This window comes from Neovison vison, chromosome 11, assembly GCF_020171115.1.
Source record: "Neovison vison isolate M4711 chromosome 11, ASM_NN_V1, whole genome shotgun sequence".
Lineage (NCBI taxonomy): Eukaryota > Metazoa > Chordata > Mammalia > Carnivora > Mustelidae > Neogale > Neogale vison.
In genome coordinates this window covers 28,388,611-28,412,792 of record NC_058101.1, presented here as the reverse complement: position 1 = coordinate 28,412,792, position 24,182 = coordinate 28,388,611, and the positions used below count along the sequence as shown (strand labels likewise).

At 37.2% G+C, this 24,182-nt stretch overlaps 1 protein-coding gene across 1 annotated transcript in view; it reads right to left on the bottom strand.

Annotated features, from left to right (window-relative positions):
• CORIN (corin, serine peptidase) overlaps positions 1-24,182 on the bottom strand; it is a 263,664-nt gene that overhangs the window by 189,342 nt on the left and 50,140 nt on the right. Inside the window, exon 4 of the mRNA XM_044224366.1 lies at positions 22,930-23,130. Coding sequence (XP_044080301.1) covers positions 22,930-23,130 — 201 coding nt within the window. The remainder of the gene's footprint in view (positions 1-22,929; positions 23,131-24,182) is intronic.

Sequence of the window (24,182 nt, the reverse complement as noted above, 5' to 3'; positions counted from 1 at the left end):
AAGTGTGGGAGAGGAGCACAGGCAGACAGCAAACTTCAAAATGACTAATTGTATGTATTGTGCTACAAGAAGGGATGCTTACTTAAAAGAGCTGAGAGTAAGAGTTTTACTCCATCAGAAATATGAAATCATCTCTGGAAAATTCAATCTCAGGAAAGCATTTATTGAAAACCAGCCTGTGCCAGATACCAAAACAGGTACTCAGAGGCTCTTATTTGCAATTATCTCGTTTTCACAACCTGCTAAAGTGATACTGCCTCTATATTATACATGAGGCAACTCAATTTTAGAAAGTCTAAGACATCTGTCCAGCTATGCAGAGCCTTTCTACGGAAAAATCCAGATCTTCAAACCTATGTGTTCTGAGTAACTTCTATTTAGAGCCACCCTAGGCTAACACAAAAGGGGGTATTATGTTAAAACAGATCTTAAAGAAGATCATTCCTAACGGCCCATGAAAGGAAAAGATTATGATTATTGAAAATAATGTAATGATATGTCACAAGGTATGAATTTATATCCATAGATAACACACCCTTGTATAGTGACCACAGGCTATCATTTATTTCATATTACATGATTTTCTGTAAGGTTCACAGCTTTGGAGTTTATATACTTGAGGATAAACTATATTTGAAGTGATGAGATGACCAAAAGGCTAATTCACCCCTACCCCCATTCAGTAGCCAAAGAAACCACTGAATACTGATAAATCATTTGAAAAACACAAGATAGTAAGGTAACTCATATTTGGCGTGCTAGTCTATGCTCATGGCAATGTGCGCTGCACAGAAGAAAAAAAGATATTTCTGTCTCACGGGACCGCGGAAGTTCCCATTCCCATAAGTATACCATTCATCGTGCTCCTACATCCCTCAATAATCCTGTTTTATTTTCATTATAGTGTCAGGACTGCCTCATACAATCTTGTCTTCCATCTGTTTGTTTATTTATTTACTTATTTCTTATTTATTTACTTACTTCCAGTATTCATCTATGTCACTAGAAATAACATCACTAGGATACCAAATAGTAGACACTCAATAGTTACTCATGGCATGAATGGGAAGATTACATGGAACAGAGTCTTCCACTAAGTTTTCTTATTCAACAAGATAGACATAGATATGAATAAGCCAGCATATCTGAGACTCAAAGGCACTAAGGTTAATGGCTATTATTGCAACTATTGTTTTTAACTATCTGTTCCCTAGAACTTACCATGGCTTACTGAGTCATCCTACCCTATTCCTTCCATCAGACTCATTCCTATCTTGGACTCCCCTCTGGACTATAGTGCAGCTGTTGAAAGTAAATGAGGAGGGGCTGCCCTCCCTATCCTCCATATCAACAGCGTTGATATCATCAGCAAGAAAAATAGATATTTCAGAGAAGATAGGGTGAGATAAGTTTATAACAAAAGCCTAAATAAATTATGTTTCTATTCAAGTTGTCTCTTAATATAAAATGTATTTTAAACTTCATTTCCACTTATTTTTTTTTATCTTAAAACAATTAAAATAAGAAAATAGATAAAAGATCTTTGAGTACCTTCTAGGCCAGATGTTTCCTAGGTACGTTATACACAGCACTTTCTTTAACCTTCCTACAATCCTATGAGAATGATTTTTTATTCCCCTTTTCTAGATGATAAGACAGATTCAGTGAGGATGAGAAAGTATTTGAGGTTACAATGTTAAGCTGTAGAGTTGAAATTGAAACCAGGTCTTTCTGATCCCATAACCTATTCCCTTCCTGTGTATGATTCTGCCAAAGATACTGTCCCATTTGAAACACTGTAAATTTTACTTCATTCATTGTAGAATATTTTGACAAATCTCCTTGGATTTAGCAATAGAGCTGCTTCTCCAAGATTGGCAAAAATTAAACTTTCTCAAAGAAAACAGTGAATCTGCTATTAAAATTAGCTTACTGTCCTTACTGTGAGTCCATTTGGATTGGGAATGCTTGGTATCTTATCTATTTCTGGCTGTACCTGAAAGTCAGCACAGGTCAGAACTACATCAGCAGAATGGAATAATGAAAGCCATTCTCTATTCTAGATAACTTACACGGAAAGTTACATTTTGTCCCAATGATTTCTGGGACAAACCAATTTGAAAGGACTTTGTGCACTTAGGGAGATCCATAAGAAGGTTCCAGAAAGATAAGAAGGAACACAAAGTTAAAGACAGGGAATCTCTGTGAGGATCTGTTCTTCTTAAGTAACTCTGTAAACATCTTTGAATACAAACATGGAAACTATTTTATTTCTCATAAGAGAAAATCAATGAGACAAAGTAAAACACATGAGTCAATTGTGGTATTTGTAAAAAAGCCTTTACAGACATATTCAAGGACACAGGTAACCCAAGGTCTTGCCAGTTTATGCACAGGCAAAAAATATGAGTGCCTAGTTAGTACAACACTGTATAAATTATCAAAGTTAAGTAAGACCTAGCTAATCCTACCAGAAGATCCATGAGGACTGGGGTTTAATATTTTCTGTACAATTACACATATTCCAGACTTAACATTTTCAATACAACTCAAGTCTCTTGGGAAAGTCTTCGCCAAATTTTAAGTTTTGATATCTACATATGCCTATTACTGGGTCATTCTCTCATATCATTCATACACACACATTCATACTACTTGATTCTAAGATATTTGAATGGTAGCTAAGAGCACACCACCTGTTGTTATTTATTCATCCAACAAATATCTACTATGGCAACACTGTAACACAGTGAGGGGTCAATATTTTATTGTAAATTAATCATTCGCAATCCATAGAACAAAGTAAGTTGTAACATTTTAGCTGTCACATCTTCATTTGTCAGTCATTTTTCATTAAGTTTTAAAGAACTACATCTTGGGGTGCCTGTGTGGCTCAGTTGGTTAAGCGTCTACCTTCAGCTCAGGTCACGATGTTGGGGCCCTGCGATTGAGCCCTGCATTGGGCTTCCTGCTCAGCAGGGAGTCTGCTTCTCCCTCTCCCTCTGCCCCTGCTCATGTTCTCTCTGTCTCTCTGTCTCACTCAAATAAATAAATAAAAACTTTTAAAAATTGTTAAGTTCTTCTTAGTTTTATGCTCAGTATCAGCTCCCCCATCCCTAAACAGAATAGCAGCCTTGAAGTTTCAGAGGCCTCTCCCTATCCCTAGCTCCAGGCATGAGTCCTGATGAGGCCAATGACAATTACTTCATGACATTGCTTGGCACTGTACTGTATTCAAGGGCAAATAAGAGACTGAAGTTGGTCCTCTCTCAGTAAAACCCAGGAAAAGAATGGAGAACATAATTTGGGACACCCAAATATAGAGCCCCTTGTTAAAAAACTATTTTATATTATTTATATATAATATATATTATTTATATATTATTTATAATATTTATAAATATTTATTTATATTATCATTAATAATTTCAACAAAGTGACAGCAAAGCATTAGACAACATGTGGAGTCCTATGCTTAGAACTCTGTGGAGCTCTACAGATAGGCATGGTTATGTAGCCAGCAAATGATTAAAAAAGGAATCCTCTCTCCAGATAACTCTATAACTTTCCATATAGGGTTTTTTGAGCAACAGTCCCAGGATTTCTCTCTAATATTAGGAAAGAACTAAAGGTGATCAGTTTAAGAGCTGTTGGGAGCTCCGATTTGGAGAACTTCTGTCTTTTTATAAGATTTTAAGGTGTCTGAGATAGAGATATCCAAATACACAAGCATCTCTGGCTTTGTCCACCCATTCAAATGTCATATAAAAGTCGTGTCTCTTCTTGGGAAACCAGATCCATCTACAAACTGCATTTCAGCTCCAGCTTGGAGAGTCCCACATCTCTACAGGGAAGATACCCACACAGGATTGGTTAGGAGGCCATGACCTCACCTTGTAAGTAGACACTTTCGTCCCAAGTTTAGCTTAGGAGACAAAACATGGTCTGATTCTAGTTTTCCAACTATTCTGCTGAAATGTTTCCTGATTTATACCTGCTTCTAAATTATAGCACACATAATAAGGCGAACCATCCTGAGTCAGTCATTTTGAATTCTTGATATATAGGGAGTTTCCTAAGAAAATATTAATGGCTATACTGTATCTCTACTCTGGATAGATTTAACAAATTTGGTCAAACTGTAACTGAAGACATTTGTTGAACATCAAGAAAAGTGTTTCTTCTTTATCTAGAAGATATTAACAGGAAATTTTAGAATACTTCTACTCAATACCAACTCTGGTAGATAATGTCAATCTACTTGTCAGACAACCAAAAAAAAGGACTCTGTGTAAAAGCTGGCCTTGGAAAAAATGTAAATGCTGAAACCGCCCTACTTTTTGCCTCTCTCATGATATCGTGAAAATGGAAAGAAGTAACTGGAGTAGAGGGCTCTGGGGTAATAAAGCTAATATAGAGAAACACAGGAAGCTTAAACATGTAAATGCATGAATACATTTGAAATAGCAAAGAAGCAGAGTTGAAATTAGTGAGACTGGCACAGATTCAAAAGGGCATATATAAAGCAAAACTAGGCGTAGATCGGAATGGTGCAGTGGAACCATGGAGTTACCCAACACAAAAAACCCAAGAGGGGAATGTCAATTCAATTTTGTTTCTAGAGACACTGTAATTTTTCCTGTAATTGAAAAATGTTGGAATATGAATTTTAATAATAATGAACTAAATATTTAATATAGGGTTAACATATTGTTGTATAAAGCCTTTGCTTTCTCTGGGTGATTTCTTAAAACTATGAAAGAGTATTTTAATTAAAAACTAGCTAATATCAAAATTCCTTTGTTCAATTACAGGAGCAAGTTTAAACTCTACTACAAGAGGCCCTAGGAAAAAAATGCTTTAAAAAGGATCCTGACAAAATGGATAAAATATTGATAAGCTGGGAGAGGGCACATTGAGTTTCATTGTACAGAAATAGTAAAATTTCTGTGTAAAATGATTTATTTAAAGAATGAATTCCAAAATATTACAAAATAAATAAACTGAGAGCCCACCCATGATAAACCTTCAGAAATATTTTGTAAAATAAACTTCTTCTACATGAACAGCTGAACTATCCATAAAATAAAAGGAAACCTGAAGAGTCCAGAAATGCAACAGCAAACTGAAAATAAGACCAGTGAGTACATGAGATGACATCACAGGAATGAATAGCATATGAATGAATATCCATGAGCTGATACTGTAATGGCCTTGTCTTGGAGGAAGTTATCTTCTCAATAAGGAAATAAAGACTTGAGTCCACAAGAAACCCAAGTAGGAAACAAGACCCCCACAAAAGACAGGGACCCAACTAGCTCAGGCAAATGAAGAGGACGCTTATCTGACTCTTCCTAGATTCTGATTTGAAAAACAAACAAACAAACAAACAAACAAAAACTTTCCTTGGCACCTTGTACCAGAGCTCTAGCCCTCCCAAGGGCTTGAATTTATAATTACACATGCGATCTAAGAATCACACAAGCCAAATATTAACATAAAAATTGTCCCCCAGACAGAGATACCTTGGGGTGCCTGGTCAAACCAAACACAGAATTGTCCTAGAGTGACATGCTCTGAATCCAAGGAAGTGTATAATCTAAACTCAAAAAATAAACAGGAACCCAATCCATTAAGAGAAAGAATAATAAATCATTAGTCATAACAAACAGCAGTATTAAAAGTCTGAAAACTTCAGACAACTGAAGGTTGTCTAGAGGCTACTAAACAAGTATGAATGAAACAACTAAAGACAAAAATCTAGTCATTTGAATGACATACTATAAATTAAAAAACTGGAAGATTTGAAAAGAAACCAAACAGAAGCTCTAGAAATAAAAAATATATATCGACACTAAACTTTAAAACTCAGTGAATAAAATAGATGATTAGATACTGCTGAAGAGAGAACTAAACAACTAGAAGACAAATCTAAAAAATACATCAGAATTCAGCACAGAGATTAGCAGAGAATGGATGAGAATGTCCAACCTAAGAGTAATTTTGAGTTCCAGAGAGACTAGAAACATCAGGAGAGAAATTATATTCATAGGATTAACAGCTGAGAACTCTCCCAAGTTGAATCTGAATCCTCAATCTGAATCATCAGATTCAAGAAGCACATCTTCTAGACAAGAGACATAAAAATAAATCCACACCATTTCCATTGTAGTAAAACCAGAAAAAGTAAGAAAAGCTTTTTAAAGTATCCAAAGACAAAATTCCAAAGTTTAAATGGGCATAAGATTTCTGATCACATTGAAGAATCCAGATAAATGTAAAATAAAATTCTTAAATTGATGAGAGAAAAGAAACATGTCAGTCTAGCTAAACAATCATGCCATATTGAGGGGGAAAATGAAAATATTTTAAAACAAATCAAAACTGAAACAGTATCCACTGGGAGAACTCCCAAGGAGTAATTCAATTAAGAAGAGAATTTAACTGCAAGACTAAGAAATCACAGGGAGAAAGCCATGAGGTCCGTGCTTTGCTTTCTCCTCCTCTGGAATTCTGCTGCTCTCCTTGGTATTGAAACTGCACTCCTTGGTAGGTGAACTTGGTCTTGGCTGGATTTCTTGTTGATCTTCTGGGGGAGGGGCCTGGGGTAGTGATTCTCAAGTGTCTTTGCCCCAGGCGGAATTGCATCGCCCTTACCAGGGGCCGGGCTGAGTAATCCTCTTGGGTTTGCTTTCAGGAACTTTTGTTCCCTGAGCGCTTTCCGTAGAGTTCTGGAGGATGGGAATACAAATGGCGGCCTCCTGGTCTCCGGCCTGGAGGAGCCGAGAGCCCAGGGCCCCACTCCTCAGTGCGCCCTCAGAGAACAGCACCCAGTAACTCCCGTCTGCCTGACCTCCAGCCGAGCTCCGAGCTCACCGAGCCTGCGACCGGTTCAAGGTAACCCCGAGCTGCGAGCATACTGTCGACTCTGTCTCTGCAGCCGGCTTTCTTGCTCCAATACCCGCAAGCTCTGCGATACTCAGACACCCCCGATCCTTCTGTGACCCTGCGGGACCTGAGGCCACACTGAACCCGCGTGGGCTTCGCCCCGGTTTAGCCTCTGGAGCAATGTCCCTCAGCGGAACAGACTTTTAAAAGTCCCGAATTTGTGCTCCGTTGCTCTGCCTCTTGCCGGGAGCCGGCCCCTCCCCCCGGGGTCTATCTTCCTGTCGCTTTGGATTCACTTCTCCACCGGTCCTACCTTTCAGAAAGTGGTTGTTTTTCTGTTTCTAGAATTGCTGTTCTTCTTCTCTTCAATCTGCCGATGGATTTGCAGGTGTTTGCACTCTTTAGATAAGCTATCTAGCTGATCTCCTGCTAGCTGAAGTAGTCTCAGCCTGCTACTTCTCTGCCATCTTGACTCCTCCTGCCAGCAAAGGCAGACCTGAGAGGAAAATATATAGCGATACAAGCCTTTCTCAAGAAACAAGAAAGGTCTCAGGTACACAACCTAACCCTATAACTAAAGGAGCTGGAGAAAGAACAAGAAAGAAACCCTAAGCCCAGCAGGAGAAGAGAAATCATAAAGATCAGAGCAGAAATCAATGAAATAGAAACCAAAAAAACAATAGAACAAATCAACAAAACTAGGAGCTGGTTCTTTGAAAGAATTAATAAACCCCTGGCCAGACTTATCAAAAAGAAAAGAGACCCAAATAAATAAAATCATGAATGAAAGAGGAGAGATCACAACTAACACCAAAGAAAAACAAACTATTATAAGAACATACTATGAGCAACTCTATGCCAACAAATTTGACAATTTGGAAGAAATGGATGCATTCCTAGAAACATATAAACTACCGCAACTGAACCAGGAAGAAATAGAAAGCCTGAACAGACCCATAACCAGTAAGGAGATTGAAACAGTCATTAAAAATCTCCAAACAAACAAAAGCCCAGGGCCAGACGGCTTCCTGGGGGAATTCTACCAAACATTTAAAGAAGAACTAATTCCTATTCTCCTGAAACTGTTCCAAAAAATAGAAATGGAAGGAAAACTTCCAAACTCATTTTATGAGGCCAACATCACCTTGATCCTAAAACCAGACAAGGATCCCATCAAAAAAGAGAGCTATAGACCAATATCCTTGATGAACACAGATGCGAAAATTCTCACCAAAATACTAGCCAATAGGATTCAACAGTACATTAAAAGGATTATTCATCACGACCAAGTGGGATTTATTCCAGGGCTGCAAGGTTGGTTCAACATCCACAAATCAGTCAATGTGATACAACACATCAATAAAAGAAAGAACAAGAACCATATGATACTCTCAATAGATGCTGAAAAAGCATTTGACAAAGTACAGCATCCCTTCCTGATCAAAACCCTTCAAAGTGTAGGGATAGAGGGCACATACCTCAATGTCATCAAAACCATCTATGAAAAACCCACCGCAAATATCATTCTCAATGGAGAAAAACTGAAAGCTTTTCCGCTAAGGTCAGGAACACGGCAGGGATGTCCATTATCACCACTGCCATTCAACATAGTACTAGAAGTCCTAGCCTCAGCAATCAGACAACAAAAGGAAATTAAAGGCATCCAAATCAGCAAAGAAGAAGTCAAACTATCACTCTTTGCAGATGATATGATACTATATGTGGAAAACCCAAAAGACTCCACTCCAAAACTGCTAGAACTTGTACAGGAATTCAGTAAAGTGTCAGGCTATAAAATCAATGCACAGAAATCAGTTGCATTTCTCTACACCAACAACAAGACAGAAGAAAGAGAAATTAAGGAGTCAATCCCATTTACAATTGCACCCCAAACCATAAGATACCTAGGAATAAACCTAACCAAAGAGGCACAGAATCTATACTCAGAAAACTATAAAGTACTCATGAAAGAAATTGAGGAAGACACAAAGAAATGGAAAAATGTTCCATGCTCCTGGATTGGAAGAGTAAATATTGAGAAAATGTCTATGCTACCTAAAGCAATCTACACATTTAATGCAATTCCTATCAAAGTACCATCCATCTTTTTCAAAGAAATGAAACAAATAATCCTAAAATTTATATGGAACCAGAAAAGACCTTGAATAGCCAAAGGAATATTGAAAAAGAAAGCCAAAGTTGGTGGCATCACAATTCCAGACTTCAAGCTCTATTACAAAGCTGTCATCATCAAGACAGCATGGTACTGGCACAAAAACAGACACATAGATCAATGGAACAGAATAGAGAGCCCAGAAATAGACCCTCAACTCTATGGTCAACTAATCTTTGACAAAGCAGGAAAGAATGTCCAGTGGAAAAAAGACAGCCTCTTCAATAAATGGTGTTGGGAAAATTGGACAGCCACATGCAGAAAAATGAAATTGGACCATTTCCTTAAACCACACACAAAAATAGACTCAAAATGGATGAAGGACCTCAATGTGAGAAAGTAATCCATCAAAATCCTTGAGGAGAACACAGGCAGCAACCTCTTTGACCTCAGCCGCAGCAACATCTTCCTAGGAACATCGCCAAAGGCAAGGGAAGCAAGGGCAAAAATGAACTATTGGGATTTCATCAAGATCAAAAGCTTTTGCACAGCAAAGGAAACAGTTAACAAAATCAAAAGACAACTGGGAGAAGATATTTGCAAACGACATATCAGATAAAGGGCTAGTGTCCAAAATCTATAAAATACTTAGCAAACTCAACACCCAAAGAACAAATAATCCAATCAAGAAATGGGCAGAGGACATGAACAGACGTTTCTGCAAAGAAGACATCCAGATGGCCAACAGACACATGAAAAAGTGCTCCATATCACTCGGCATCAGGGAAATACAAATCAAAATACAAGGAGATATCACCTCACACCAGTCAGAATGGCTAAAATCAACAGGTCAGGAAATGACAGATGCTGGCAAGGATGCGGAGAAAGGGGAATGCAATTTCCCACACTGTTGGTGGGAATGCAAGCTGGTGCAACCACTCTGGAAAACAGCGTGGAGGTTCCTCAAAATGTTGAAAATAGAACTGCCCTATGACCCAGCAATTGCACTACTGGGTATTTACCCTAAAGATACAAACGTAGTGATCCAGAGGGACACGTGCACCCAAATGTTTATAGCAGCAATGTCCACAATAGCCAAACTATGGAAAGAACCTAGATGTCCATCAACAGATGAATGGATCAAGAAGATGTGGTATATATACACAATGGAATACTATGCAGCCATCAAAAGAAATGAAATCTTGCCATTTGCAACAACATGGATGGAACTAGAGCGTATCATGCTCAGCGAAATAGGTCAAGTGGAGAAAGACAACTATAATATGATCTCCCTGATATGAGGAAGTGGTGATGCAACATGGGGGCTTAAGTGGGTAGGAGAAGAATAAATGAAACAAGATGGGATTGGGAGGGAGACAAACCATAAGTGACTCTTAATCTCACAAAACAAACTGAGGGTTGCTGGGGGGAGGGGGGTTGGGAGAAGGGGGGTGGGGTTATGGACATTGGGGAGGGTATGTGCTATGGTGAGTGCCGTGAAGTGTGTAAACCTGGCGATTCACAGACCTGTACCCCTGGGGATAAAAATATATATTTATAAAAAATTAAAAAATTTTAAAAAAAAAGAAAAAAGAAGAGAATTTAACCCAGAAGGAAGAAGCAGGATGCAAGAACTAATGGTAATTATTAAAATATATATACTTGAAATCCTTCATAATATTGAAATGTAGTGTAAGAGTCTTCTTTGTTTAAGGGCTTCTTTAAATTGCCTTAAAATTTTAGGAGTTGAGTACCAACAGTTACATTATTTATTTATTACTATAGAATTAAGGAGGGCACTTGTTGTGATGACTACGGGGTGATATATAGAAGTGTTGAATCACTATATTGTATACCTGAAACTAATATAACACTGTATGTTAACTAATTGGAATTGAAATAAAACTTAAAAATAAATAAATAAATATGTGCATACATACATACATACATGCATAAAATACATGTATTACCAAAAAACAAACAAAAAACAAAAAACCCACGCAGCTCAAAGACAATAGACAAAAACTGTAATAAAAGAAAATTGAGACTATAGCACTAAAAATAGTAATTCAACCTTAACATCTTTACAAGTAATAATTAGAAATTGAAGAGGCTTAGGATAACCACTATGAGTACATTTAAGAAGATGCATATATATGAAAATTGCAAGTCAACTAAAGAAAATAAATGTCCTTCTGAATCCAAGAACTGAGAAGTGGAAGAAAAAAGTCCTGAAAATGTTATGAAGAAAAGTTTTTCCTGAAAAGAAGGAATAAATGAGTCTGCATATGAAAAGGACAACCATATTTCACTATGACCTCAGAATGATGGACATCAGCACAAACAGTTTAAGTTAATAAGCTGACTAGAAGAAAGAATTCTTCAAGAACTTTGGCAGGAACTCGGCACCAGATGTGTTCATTGTCCCTGAGCAGTCACTCCTTTCAGGCTTTTTGGTGAACAGAGAAAACTAGTATGTATTTTTAAAGGAGGAAAAGATACTGTGTTTACACAGTGTAAACACTGATGATTTCAATTCAAAATTAAGATGATTTAATTTGTTTTTGTATCTGTACCTCTTTCCTCTTTTTTTGAAAATGTGGCTCCTGACATGAATATAAATACTTATTGCTTTTCCCCTATTATGTGCAAACAACAGTTTCAAAATAACAACCTCAATATATTAATAAGCCTGCCTAATGGAAATTTGAAATGGAGTAAATGTTTAAAAATAACACTTAAAACCATAAAATTTCTAACAAAAAACAGGGGAAAAGCTTCCTGACATTGGTCTTGGCAATTATTTTTTTTTTAATAAGATACCACATAAGATAGACTAGAAATTTGCTGAGAATAAAAGTGTTCTCACCACACACACACAGAGTTAACTACATGAAGTGATGGATGTGTTAATTATCTTGATCTTGGCAATCCCGTCAAAATGCACATGTATAGCAAATCATCACATTTTATACTTTAATATATGCAAATGTTTGTCAATTTTTCCTCAATAAAGCTGGGAGGAAGGAAAGACTACTTGTTGAGTTTAAACTTCCTTGGCAATTCTTTTGGTGCTTAGAGTACATCTACTAGGGAGGTATAATAAAAATATTCTAAGTTCAGTGGAGATAATTCTTTTATTTTGGATGGTTGAGTCACTAACTTGACGTACAGTTAGGATAATTCATTGCCTTGTTTTCAATTTTTACTGAAAATTTTTTCCTGGAATAATTGTTTATTGAGTTATTTACCTGATTCTTAATCAAAACTACAAGAGAGATTCATCTGAAGATGTCTTATTTGAATCCTGTCACTTCCTTCCTGTCCTTCTTCAGCAAAAAAAAAAGACATTTTTATTAGTTTTTGGTGTACCCTCCATTTATATTTTAAAATAAGTAAATAAATAAATTTCCCCTTCCTAATTTATCACACAAAAGGTGGCTTATTTTATACACTGTTTTGCACCCTGTAGTAGAAATCTACCAGTGTGTAGAGATCTACCTCATTATCTTCCCAGATGTATCATACACTATTGCTTGGCTATCCCATTTTTTTTTTAACACTTCCCTCCTAATGGACATTTAGATATTTCCATTTTTCTGGAATTATAAATAATGTCAAAGCACCCGGATTTTTGAGAGATACTCATTATTGGATTAAGGACATTTTCTTCCCTGTTTAGTGTCAAATTTTAACCAATGCTTTTGCTTCAGCAATTGAGATGATCAATAAAAGAAATCTACTTTATTAATTAGATGACGAGACATACAAATAACATGTCTAATATTAAGCCATCCTTGCATTTCCACAATAAGGCCTATTTTGTTAAAATGCAATATAATTTTAGGTGTTTATGGATTTGTTTGCTAACATTTTATTTAATAGCTTTGCATTTATACGTGAGATTTGTATTAGTCTACTATAGACTGGGTGGGTGGCTTAAAGAGCAAAAATTTATTTCCTCACAGTTCTGGAGCTAGAAGTCTAAGATCAAGGTGACAGCATGGTGGGTTTCTGATGAAAGCTCTCACCTTGGGCTACAGAGGATGTCTTTTCACTGTGTGCTCACTGTGTGCTCACATGACCTCTTTTTTGCATGAGCATGGAAAGAGCAAGTTTTCTGGTGTCTCCTCTTATAAGAAAGGACACTCAATCTCATCATGATGGTCCCACCTCATGGCCTCCTCTAGCTCTAATTATTTCCCAACGTCCCCATCTCCAAATACCATCACATTGGGTATCAAAGTTTCAACATATAAGTTTTAGAGGAATACAAAGATTCAGTCCATAATATTCTACCCTTGGTACCCCAAAATTCATGTTCTTCTTACATGCAAAATATATTCATTCTATCCCCAAAGTCCTAATGTCTTAAGTCATTCCAGTGTCAACTCCAAAGTCTCAAGTCCAGAGTCTTATCTAAATATTATCTAAATCAGATGTGGGTGAGACTCAAAGCACAATGCATCCTGAGGCAAAATTCCTCTCCAGTTGTGAAACTGTGAAACCAGATAAGTTATGGCCTTCCAAAATATAATAGTGGGACAGGCAGAGGACAGACATCCCCATTCCCAAAGGGAGAAGTAGGAAATAAGGAAGGAGTGATGGTTCCCCACCTGAATATTGACGGTGCATGGTGGTTCCCACACACTACTTGCTTTACTGTCTCTCAAGATTGGCTATAACATGGCCACTTGGCCAATCCCCAAACTCTAAAACAAGCAAAACTTAATTCATTTCTTTCCCATGGTAACCCTCTCATATTATTTATTTTTAAACATTTCTGTTGACTTTAAAGGATACGTAATATGGAAACACACGATGGCTTAATGGCCATCAAGTTCTCATAAATCATTTTCTTAAAATGCATATCCTCTGTCCAGTACACATTTCTAAATATAACCAAAGCAGACACAAACTCTGTGAGTTGATTACTTAATATACAATGAAAGATTGGAAAGAAATTTCAAGGAAGGAATTGTATAATTCTAGACCTCCCACTTCCTAAGGTGATAAAATTCTCAATAGTATCTATAAAAGCAAGGTTGGCTTTCCCATAAAATTGAAAACTACAGACTTGTTTCAAATTATCTAAGGTAATATTATAACTATGTTTTTAAATTTAATAATCATACAGTATAATCTCATTAAAAATAAAAAAATCCAGGTCAAACCTTTAAGCTAAATTAATTTTTATATTTATAAATAAAACTTTATTATTTGGAAAAATGATGTATTTACTATAGCTTAAATATGGAATGAATTAGCAATCTTATTTTTTAAAGAAATAAGGATTGAAATAGATCATATTTTCCTCTGTCTCTGATCCTCTCTTACAGAATTTCTCAGTTTGTTTATGTCTCAAGGCAGTTACTAGACAGTGGCTACTTAGGGACAGGATTTCTATCTGATCCACTTTTGTAGTCTACTCAGCCAATCTCCAGAGCTTGGCACCCAATAAACAGATGCTGATGAATAAATGGTGCTTCCTAGAATATCCTAAACTCTCAGAAATTAAGATGTCTCATAAAGCTTGGAGGAAGACATAAACGTCTGAATGAGTTTATACCAATTAACATAATTATAAACAAGTACTGTAAGTTTTATAATTCAAACACCACATGCAAATATTACGTTAATTATGCAAAGGATCAAAATATAAGAATAAAATATGTTAACAATAAAAGACAAGGAGTGGTTTGGATCAAATGTAAATTGATTCAAGCTTTTGGCTTACAAAATTCATTATCATATTATTCCAACTACAAGAAAGTGAAAAGGCATATTCTCCAAAGGCACAAATAACAGCAAACAGATTCCCACTGTTAGTTTTTTGCCTTCAACACAGAATTGTAGAAAAACCAAAAACCTGACAGTCAGCAAATTGAATGATTCAGGCAAAAAGAATATACACAATGCCAATTTTCTTTCAGAGCCAGAAAGTAGAGTAAATTATGCAGGTTGATTTGTTTTCTTTTCTTAACTTTTATCTGAGAATTTGGCTTTTAAAAGATCGTTTTTACCCTTCAATTGGATTAGGACTGTGTTTGCAATGTAGTATCACCATGCTACTGTTTTTTGGGTTTTGTTTGTGTTTTGGGGTTTTTTTTTTCCTTTTTTCTGTATACTGATCAAGGATATTGGGCTGTTCTTCCTGAAGAAAAGAAAAAAGCCATGATAATGAATCTGGAGAGGAAAATTTTGAACCACAAGCCTTTGACACAACTATTTAACACTGACTCTCATTTGCTATAATAATATGTTATAGGCACAACGCCTTTGGGGGAACATGTCACCTGTGGAATATTGCAGTATTCATTTTGGAAAGAAGGTCAGGAAGTCTTACCCAGAGATCTTTGAGAAGGCAAGACCAGGGTTGTAGTCAAAGGAGAATGAACCAGTGACCAATCTATTACCCCTTTCAAAAGCCTACCTCACCAACTGATTGAGTTTGGTTTCTCTGGAAAAGAATGCAGTACCTCCAAAGGACAGTCATCTAAAGATGAAATAAGGAGAAAGGAAAGAAGAGTGGAGTGGCGGGGAGGAGTCTATTGCTACACTTCGAATTTCCTTTCTCTGTCTCCCAAGTACTGTGCTAACCAGAAAAGCATTCAACAATTTCTTAAATGCTTCATTGGTTCTTGATTAAATGTTGAGTCTAGCCAGAAGCCCATGTCTGAATCTCATTAACTAATACGATTTAATACACAGAAGATGGCAACCAACTGGACTTGAACATTGGTGTCCAACAGTGAAGGCGAGCAGTAAGTTTTGGAGTAGTATACTCCTAATGAAGTAGCTTGAGAGGACCTTAGACTCTCCCAGGTACAAAAAATATATACTTTTCATCTGGAGTATGTGCTCTTAATCATAATCAAAAAACCCCTAGGCACCCCTACATAGAATTTTTATTATCTCTAAAGAAGTTGGATTGCAGAAAAATAACATTTCTATTTCCATTAACCTCCAACTGAAATTTAGAACACTTACATTATCAATGTAGGCAACAAATGTAGAAAAACAAATTAAAAATCATACATGATATTTTCATATCAACGTGAAGCTATGGCAAACATTTCAAAATATTATTTATGCTCATCCCTGTCATAAAATTATCATTATTGACCTATGGCTAGATATCATTGTTTAATAGACACATAAATTACTGTATCATGAATTTTTGTTTCTAATATTTTGATAACTGAATTTTAATAAAATTGCCTTCCTTTGTGATTCTGTATCATTTACTTTAAGCACCAAAACATTATTCTGAGTAGGCACCTGGAGGCCTCACCAGATTACCAGATTCTGTTGTCCTTGGCACAACAGAAGTTAAGAAGCTTTGTCAGAGAGCTTCCCTGCTTTTTCTGAGGATGTGACACCAACAGCTAGAATTCTGTCACCCCAAAGCAGTATTTTGCAAGCTGAAAGTTGTGACAGGCGTTCTTACAGGGAGAAAGTTATGTAGGTGTCTATATAATTAGAGATAAACAATTTATGCCTATAGATCTAGCACAACTACAAAATTAATATGTATAATTTAAATAGAAACAAAACTATAAAACTTATGAAATTTAAGTTAATTATTTTCATGAATAATATTAACAGTATTCTATGAAAAGTATGGTGCTGAGTCACAAGTTCTTCTGTATTTAGGAAGCTTATACCATCCCGTATCCCAGCTGAGCAAGTGGGTTACCATTTTTCTCTGTTTGAATTGCCACGAAGGTGCCTTTTGTACATGAAGCCAGTACATACTTTAGTTCCACTACTGAGAAAAATATCTATCAAGTCTGCCTCTGTCCCTTTCTTGATGGCTGGGAAACATCTAGCCAATACAGCTTAGCAGTCACATAAATCATAAATAGAAACTCAAATACAGGCACCAAAATTCCATGTAAGTACTTGTTATAAAATGGTTATCCAGGAAAGTGCCTAGACGTCCATCTACAGATGAATGGATAAAGAAGATGTGGTATATCTATATCGATCTCGATATAGATATAAATATATATAATGGAATACTATGCAACCATCAGAAAGACCAAAATCTTGCCATTTGCAACGATGTGGATGGAACTAGAGGGTAGTATGTCAAGCAAAATAAGTCAATCAAAGAAAGACAATTATCATATAATCTCTCTGATATGATGAACTTGAGAAGCAGGGCAGGGGTTTGTTGGGGAAAGGGAGGGAAAAATGAAATAAGATGAGGCTGACCAGAAGGAGACAAACCACAAGAGACTCAATCTCAGGAAACAAACTGAGGGTTGCTGGAGGTGTGACGGCTAGGATGGGGTGGTTGGGTTATGGACTTGGGGAGGGTATGTGCTATGGTGAGTGCTGTGAAATGTGTAAAACTGATGATTCACAGAGCTGTACCCCTGGGGCTAATAATACATTATATGTTAATATTTTTAAAAAGGTGGTTTCCAGGTTATTGAGATCAGGCTTACAGTAGTTATTTCTTTATTAACACACTGAAATGAAAGCATATATTGAAGAAATTGGTATAGAGAATTCTTGGATCCTCAGAATACATCTGAGTCCCTCAGATGGAAAAGTGCCATCCAACAACAAGCAAGGAATGCTAAGGATACAATTCTTGGGCACCTTTAATACATTCACTTATCCCCATTTACTCAGATGAGCACAGATGCTCACTCCAAACAGCATAATAACCCACAGTCAGTAAGCTACAGAGGTGAGTGCATTGCTCTGAGGACAGCAGAACTGACTTTTGGAAAATACAGAAGATATCCAGTGTTCTGCTGTTGGTAAGATTAGAAAATGTCAGGGAAAAAGGAGAACGGACTTAACATGCTTTCAGATGTCTAGTTAGACTCCCTCTCCCCAAATCCCCCTTTGTAGAGCTCCCTGATGAATAGTAATCCAAGCAAAACTTCAAGACATTCTCTGATCCCCTCAGCTCCATACTCTTGGCAGAACTCACTTTCAAGCTAATAAAAATACCATGTTACAAACAGAAAACTAGGAAGAAAGAATAACTTTAGGGTTTTTGACAGGGGTGTAAGCTTTCTACACTCAGCAAATTTTGAGCATGTGATCAGGGCACTTTTGGTGCAAAGTTTTCAGTGCTAAATCTTTTTTAAAGATCTTTTATTTATTTATTTATTTGGCAGAGAGAGAGATCACAAGTAGGCAGAGAGACAGGCAGAGAGAGAGGGGGAAGCAGGCTCCCTGCTGAGCAAAGAGCCTGATGCAGGGCTCCATCCCAAGATCCTGGGATCATGACCTGAACTGAAGGCAGAGGCTTTAACCCACTGAGCCACCCAGGTGCCCCGCTAAATCTTTTTTAAAAAGTGAATTAACAAGGCAGGAAACAACAAATGTTGGAAAGGATGTGGAAAAAGGGGAACCCTCCTACACTGTTGGTAGGAATGCAAGTTGGTGTGGCCATTTTGGAAAACAGAGTGGAGATTCCTTAAGAAATTAAAAAGAGAGCTACTCTATGACCCAGGAATTGCACTACTAGGTATTTACCCCAAAGATACAGATGTAGTGAAAAGAAGGGCCATCTGTACCCGAATGTTCATAGCATCAATGGCCACAACAGCCAAACTGTAGAAAGAACGGAGATGCCCTTTAACAGAAGAATGAATAAAGAAGATGTGGTCAATATATACAATGGAATATTACTCAGCCTTCAGAAAGGCTGAACTTCTATATCAACATGGACAAGACTGGAGGAGATTATGCTGAGTGAAATAAGTCAAGCAGAGAAAGTCAATTACCATTTAGTTTCACTTTTTTTTAAAAGGTATATTAGGAGAAGGAAGGGAAAAATGAAGTGGGGGAAATCAGAGGGAGAGACAAATCATGAGAGACTGTGGATTCTGAGAAACAAACTGAGGGTTTTAGAGGGGATGGGAGTGGAAGATGGGTGAGCCCAGTGATGGGTCTTAAGAAGTGCACGTATTGCATGGAGCACTGGGTGTTATACATAAACAATGAATCTTGGAACCCTGCATCAAAAACTAGTGATGTATTTTATGGTGACAAACATAACACAATAATAAAAAAAAGAAAAAAAAATGTTAAGTATGCAAAAAAAAAAAAAGTGAATGAGGGGTGCCTGGGTAGCTCAGTTGTTAATCATCTGCTTTGGGCTCGGGTCATGATCCCAGGGTCCTGAGATCGAGCCCTGCATCGGGCTCCCTGCTCAGATGCCTGCTTCTCTCACTCCTACTCCCCCTTCTTGGGTTCCCTCTCTTGCTGTGTCTTTCACTGTCAAATAAATAAATAAAATCTTTAATAAATAAATAAATACAAATTAAAGTGAATGAGAGGTATGACACATTTTCATCCGATACAGAGGATTACAGAGCTGTTACCAAAGAGCATGATAACAAAACAGAACACTTGAAGCTTTTAGCACCTTACCCCACCTTTTTGTCACTTTAATTCCTGATCAGAGTTTCTAGGTTACTTCACTGTGTACCATGTTATCTTTAACCCAAAAGCTCTTGGTTGGTCAAAGAGTTTTTTTCCTTTCCTTAATATTGAATTTATGTTTAAAGGTGAAAACAAAAAAATGAAATTAAAAAATGCAACCTAGAAAAATCCCTTGCTGAAATATAACATGCAAGCTAAGAATGAACCTTCCCCTTTCCATATTACAACTGGGTTTCCAAATGCAGCTAATGAAACTCCAGAAGTAACAGATGCACATAAAACCTGTTTCACATTTACAAAGCTCTGCCACACAGTGTAACGGGGGGTATTCTGATTAAGAGTTTACAAACTATAGTATGCTTTGGCTTGATATTGAGGATCCTCAGGCAGAAGGGTCTTAAGGAACGTCTACTTCCTTGTACCTTTGGCCGGAATTATCCCCTTGGTTTCCTACCCAGAATATTTGGATAGAACAGAATGTCTGGCCACTGTATTTTTGGACTTAAGTGGACTTAAATAGCCTTCACATATGCCAGGAATTTAAAATGACATGTCAATTAGACAATCATTTTTTTAAAAGTATAAAAGCAAATCCTCTGCTAGGTGTTAGTACTGACACAGGCATTAAATGATGCTTTAGGTAAAACTGGTTAAATACATATCAGGTGCAGAAGTATGATCAGATATTGTTAATGAAAAGTGATAAATCAGATATCAAAATGTTGAAATGACTATATTTCATTTCTTTATTCATTCAATAAATAATTTTTCAATTTTTATTTATTTTTTAAATTTCTTTTCAGTGTTCCAGAATTCATTGTTTATGCACCATACCCCGTGCTCCATGCAATGTGTGCCCTCTGTAATACCCACCACCAAGATCACCCAACCTCCCACCCCCCACCCCTCCAAAACCCTCAGATTGTTTTTCAGAGCCCACAGTCTCTCATGGTTCATCTCCCCCTCCAATTTTCCCCAACTCCCTTCTCTTCCTCATTCATAGTGCAGTTGACAAAACGAACTACTCTCCCCAAGCATAAATGTGCTCTGCAATTGCAAAGAATGCAATGAAATTACATAAGCAGGTATGGAATGCTTGAAGGATCACTGGTCTAGGAGTCCCAGGATTGGAATCCCAATTTCATGCCTACTCCCTGCTAGACTAGTGATACTGTATATGTCAACTTAACGTCTCTAAGCCTTAATTCCATCACTTGAAATGGTATTGTCTGTCCTGCATACCTCATCAGTTAATTATATGTAACGATCCCAGAGAAAACATTTTTTTTTTAAGATTTTTATTTATTTATTTGACAGACAGAGATCACAAGTAGGCAGAGAGGCAGGCAGAGAGAGATAGGGGAAAGCAGGCTTTCTGGAAAGCAGAGAGCCCAATGTGGGGCTCGATCCCAGACCCGGGGATCATGACCTGAGCTGAAGGCAGAGGATTTAACCCACTGAGCCACCCAGGTGCCCCAAGAGAGAGTATTTAAATATGCCCTCAAAACAATGAAAGCTCTATAATCACAGGTTAGCAATACTACTGAAATGTATGAAAAACTATGGAATCCCTTGTCATGAATATTTTTAGTTAATGCAGATGGTCCATCGAGGGTCTGGGTGGTCAGACAGTAAAGCTCCAAGCTAACTGTCAAGTACATTAGTGACATGGAATGACATATATCTGAAGGTTTTGACTTTTCTCCATTTAACCATTCTAATTTCACCTGGATTTCCTTTACACATCAAATTTCCTTCATACTCTCAAGCAATGTTCCAGCCATAGGAAGAGAAAACGAGTCAAACAGACCTCCATCAAGCTTCCAAACTGAGTAACAAATACCCTATGTCCATTTACTCTTCAGAGTATGTGTCTGCCTCCTCTACTCGAATCTTAACAAATGACCAAAAACTTTCAAAATAGAGACAAATCCACTTAGCAAAAGAAAATAACAATTGCCGTAATTGCAACCACATTAATGGGGCTGAGTTTTTGCTTAAATGACTTCTGTACTTGTGATGAAAATCCCTGTCCTGAAGAGTAATGAAGTGCTTAAAACATGAATAAAATCTTTAAAACTTCAAAATCAAACTCACCAAGAAAACGATTTTTGCTGTGCATAATTTGAGTTTACAGTTATTACTGTCAGGTTAATAAACAGGGATCTGTATTAATCACTGGTGAACACCAAGCACAAGAAATAGTTAATACATAAGTGCTATGTGACAAAATGAAATCCAAACAGTTTCTTTGAAGCTAGAGCAATAGGATAATTCTGCTTTTCTTCAGACACTGACAAACTTATGCTATGCTAGCTAAAAGATAGCTTAATCCTTCCCTTCCTGGCTCAAAAAGAAAATCAATACTCTGTCCAAGACTGTGATTGCCTCTTGTGGGTTTTCATGAAAGAGGCAGGAACAAACAAGAAAATGACCATGAATGGATGGGCTTCATACAATTTTCAACCATATAATCTTGTTTTAGGAAGTAGAAAATAAGAATTAAGAGATACCTGGGTGGCTCAGTCAGTTACATCTAACTTTGGCTGTGGTCATGATCTCAGGGTCCTAGGAATGAGCCCCATGTTGGGCTCTGCACTCAGCACAGAGCCTGCTTCTCCCCCTGCCCCTCCCCCTGCTTGTGCTCTCTCTTTCTTTCTCTCTCTCTCTCTCTCAAATAAATAAAATATTTTTAAAAACATTTTATTTATTTATTTGACAGACAGAGATCACAAGTAAGCAGAGGGGCAGGCAGAGAGAGAGGAGGAAGCAGGCTCCCCGCTGAGCAGAGATCCCGATGTGGGGCTCGATCCCAGGACCCTGGGATCATGACCTGAGCCAAAGGCAGAGGCTTTAACCCACTGAGCCACCCAGGCGCCCCATCAAATAAATAAAATCTGTAGAAAAAAGAAAATAAGAATGAAAACATCTCCAGTTCTTACAGTGACTGTGCTCTGATTATGTTTTGCCAGCACTAACTGGATCAGAGCCAAAGCTCTTGGGACACTTTACCCACAACTTTTCCCCTGCCAGTATTCTTGGAAGCTTAATGCCTTTACGAAAAATCTGAGGGATACTGAGAAATAGAACCACATTCCAGAGCATATTGCCTGCCACCATCTAACTGGTCCCATCTCCACACTCTGTCTTCTCTCTCTCTCTTCCAACTCTTGTTCTGGAATAGTGGACAGATCCATTTGTCCTCTCATAGACGCCATTTTCCTCAAGATGTGATTGTCAGTCACCAACACGTAAAGTAATTGCACAGCCAATAAAAGAAGGAGAAGAGGAAAAAAAGGTAAAAAGAACACATGAGCACCTCAAATGCCAATTGGGGGGATAGTAATATAGTTAATAGTCAATAGTTACGTTTGCCAGAAAAGAGAATGGAGTTTTGCCTGTGTGACCTGCAAGTGATTGTGAGTTAAGAGCACTGGATGCCACACTTAAAAGGACACCTGTGGGTTCTGAAGACATTAAAGGGCACGAGCATTCAGCACCCTCAGACTCACTTGTGTTCTTGTGATTTTGGTCCCCTGGGAGAGAAGCATCTGTGGTCCAGGCTGGAATGTGATGATTGGGATGCGTAGCAGATGTCACCGTGCTCTTGTTACAAATTGTATTTGTAGCAATAATATCAGACACTTGAACCTCACCATCAGTGACCAAAGGTTCACTCCCATTTGATTTAAAATAAGCCTTTTTTAATGTTCCTGGAAGACAAAAAAAAAAAAAAAAAAAAGATATTTTGATACATTACTAGAAGTATTCATTTAAAAAAAAATCCATTAAGAAAACTCTAGAGCTACTTTCCCAAGTTTCATTCCACCCTGGCAAACACAAAGAGAAAGATGATGGCTAGCAAAACTACTCACTTCACTGGGACAACCAAGAGAGTTTCTCTTCTACCATGAGTACCCTAACTCTGTGAAGAGTCTACTGCTTTCTCAAAAGCTTCAGGTAGAGAAATTGCGTCTCCATCTTGGTGTCCCCATGCCCAAAGAATTTAGGGCAATTCCACCTCACCTGAGACTCACAACAAATAAATAAGATGTGGTAAATGTTACAGTGTTTCCTTCCTCTTTTCTCAGGTTCTCAATTTCAAAAATCATTTTATGATCTTTAGTACCTAAGGCACAAGCTTTTCAAATCTCTGCTCTCTGCCACCAAAGGACAATTGTGCCTGCTTAGCTTTGGCCTTACATCCCTCCACATTTTCCAAATTTCAGTGACCTATGCGTAACAGATAAATAAAAATAATAGGGCTCATATGTTTACCAACACTATATCATAAAAACCCCCCAAAAGTAAAACTCTAATTCTAGAAAAACTGAGAGAAGGAACTAAATTATCTTCATCTTTGACCAGAAAATATAAATATAATACAATCAATATGATGTAGTCGTTAAACTAAGATTATCAACTCGTCACTTTCTTGAGGTATTCATTCATTGACAAAATAGTCAAACCTATTGGATATTGGAAATTACCTAGCTTTGGCTTCGGCAGAAACTCCTGAAAACTTTGAAAGGGATGATGTATTTTTAACTTAGTAAAAATAGACAACAGACTGTTTCCGGAATATAGCACTATAATTGAGTATGTCTCTAAAATAAACAAATGTGATATTGATTCATTATAGAAATACCCGAGGGAGGTTGTTTTTTTTTTTTTCCCCTAAAGGAATTTACAATGAATGCTCTTATTGGCTCTTACTTTGCCAAACAGTCCATGGACCATTAAAAATAAAAGAAATATAAATAAA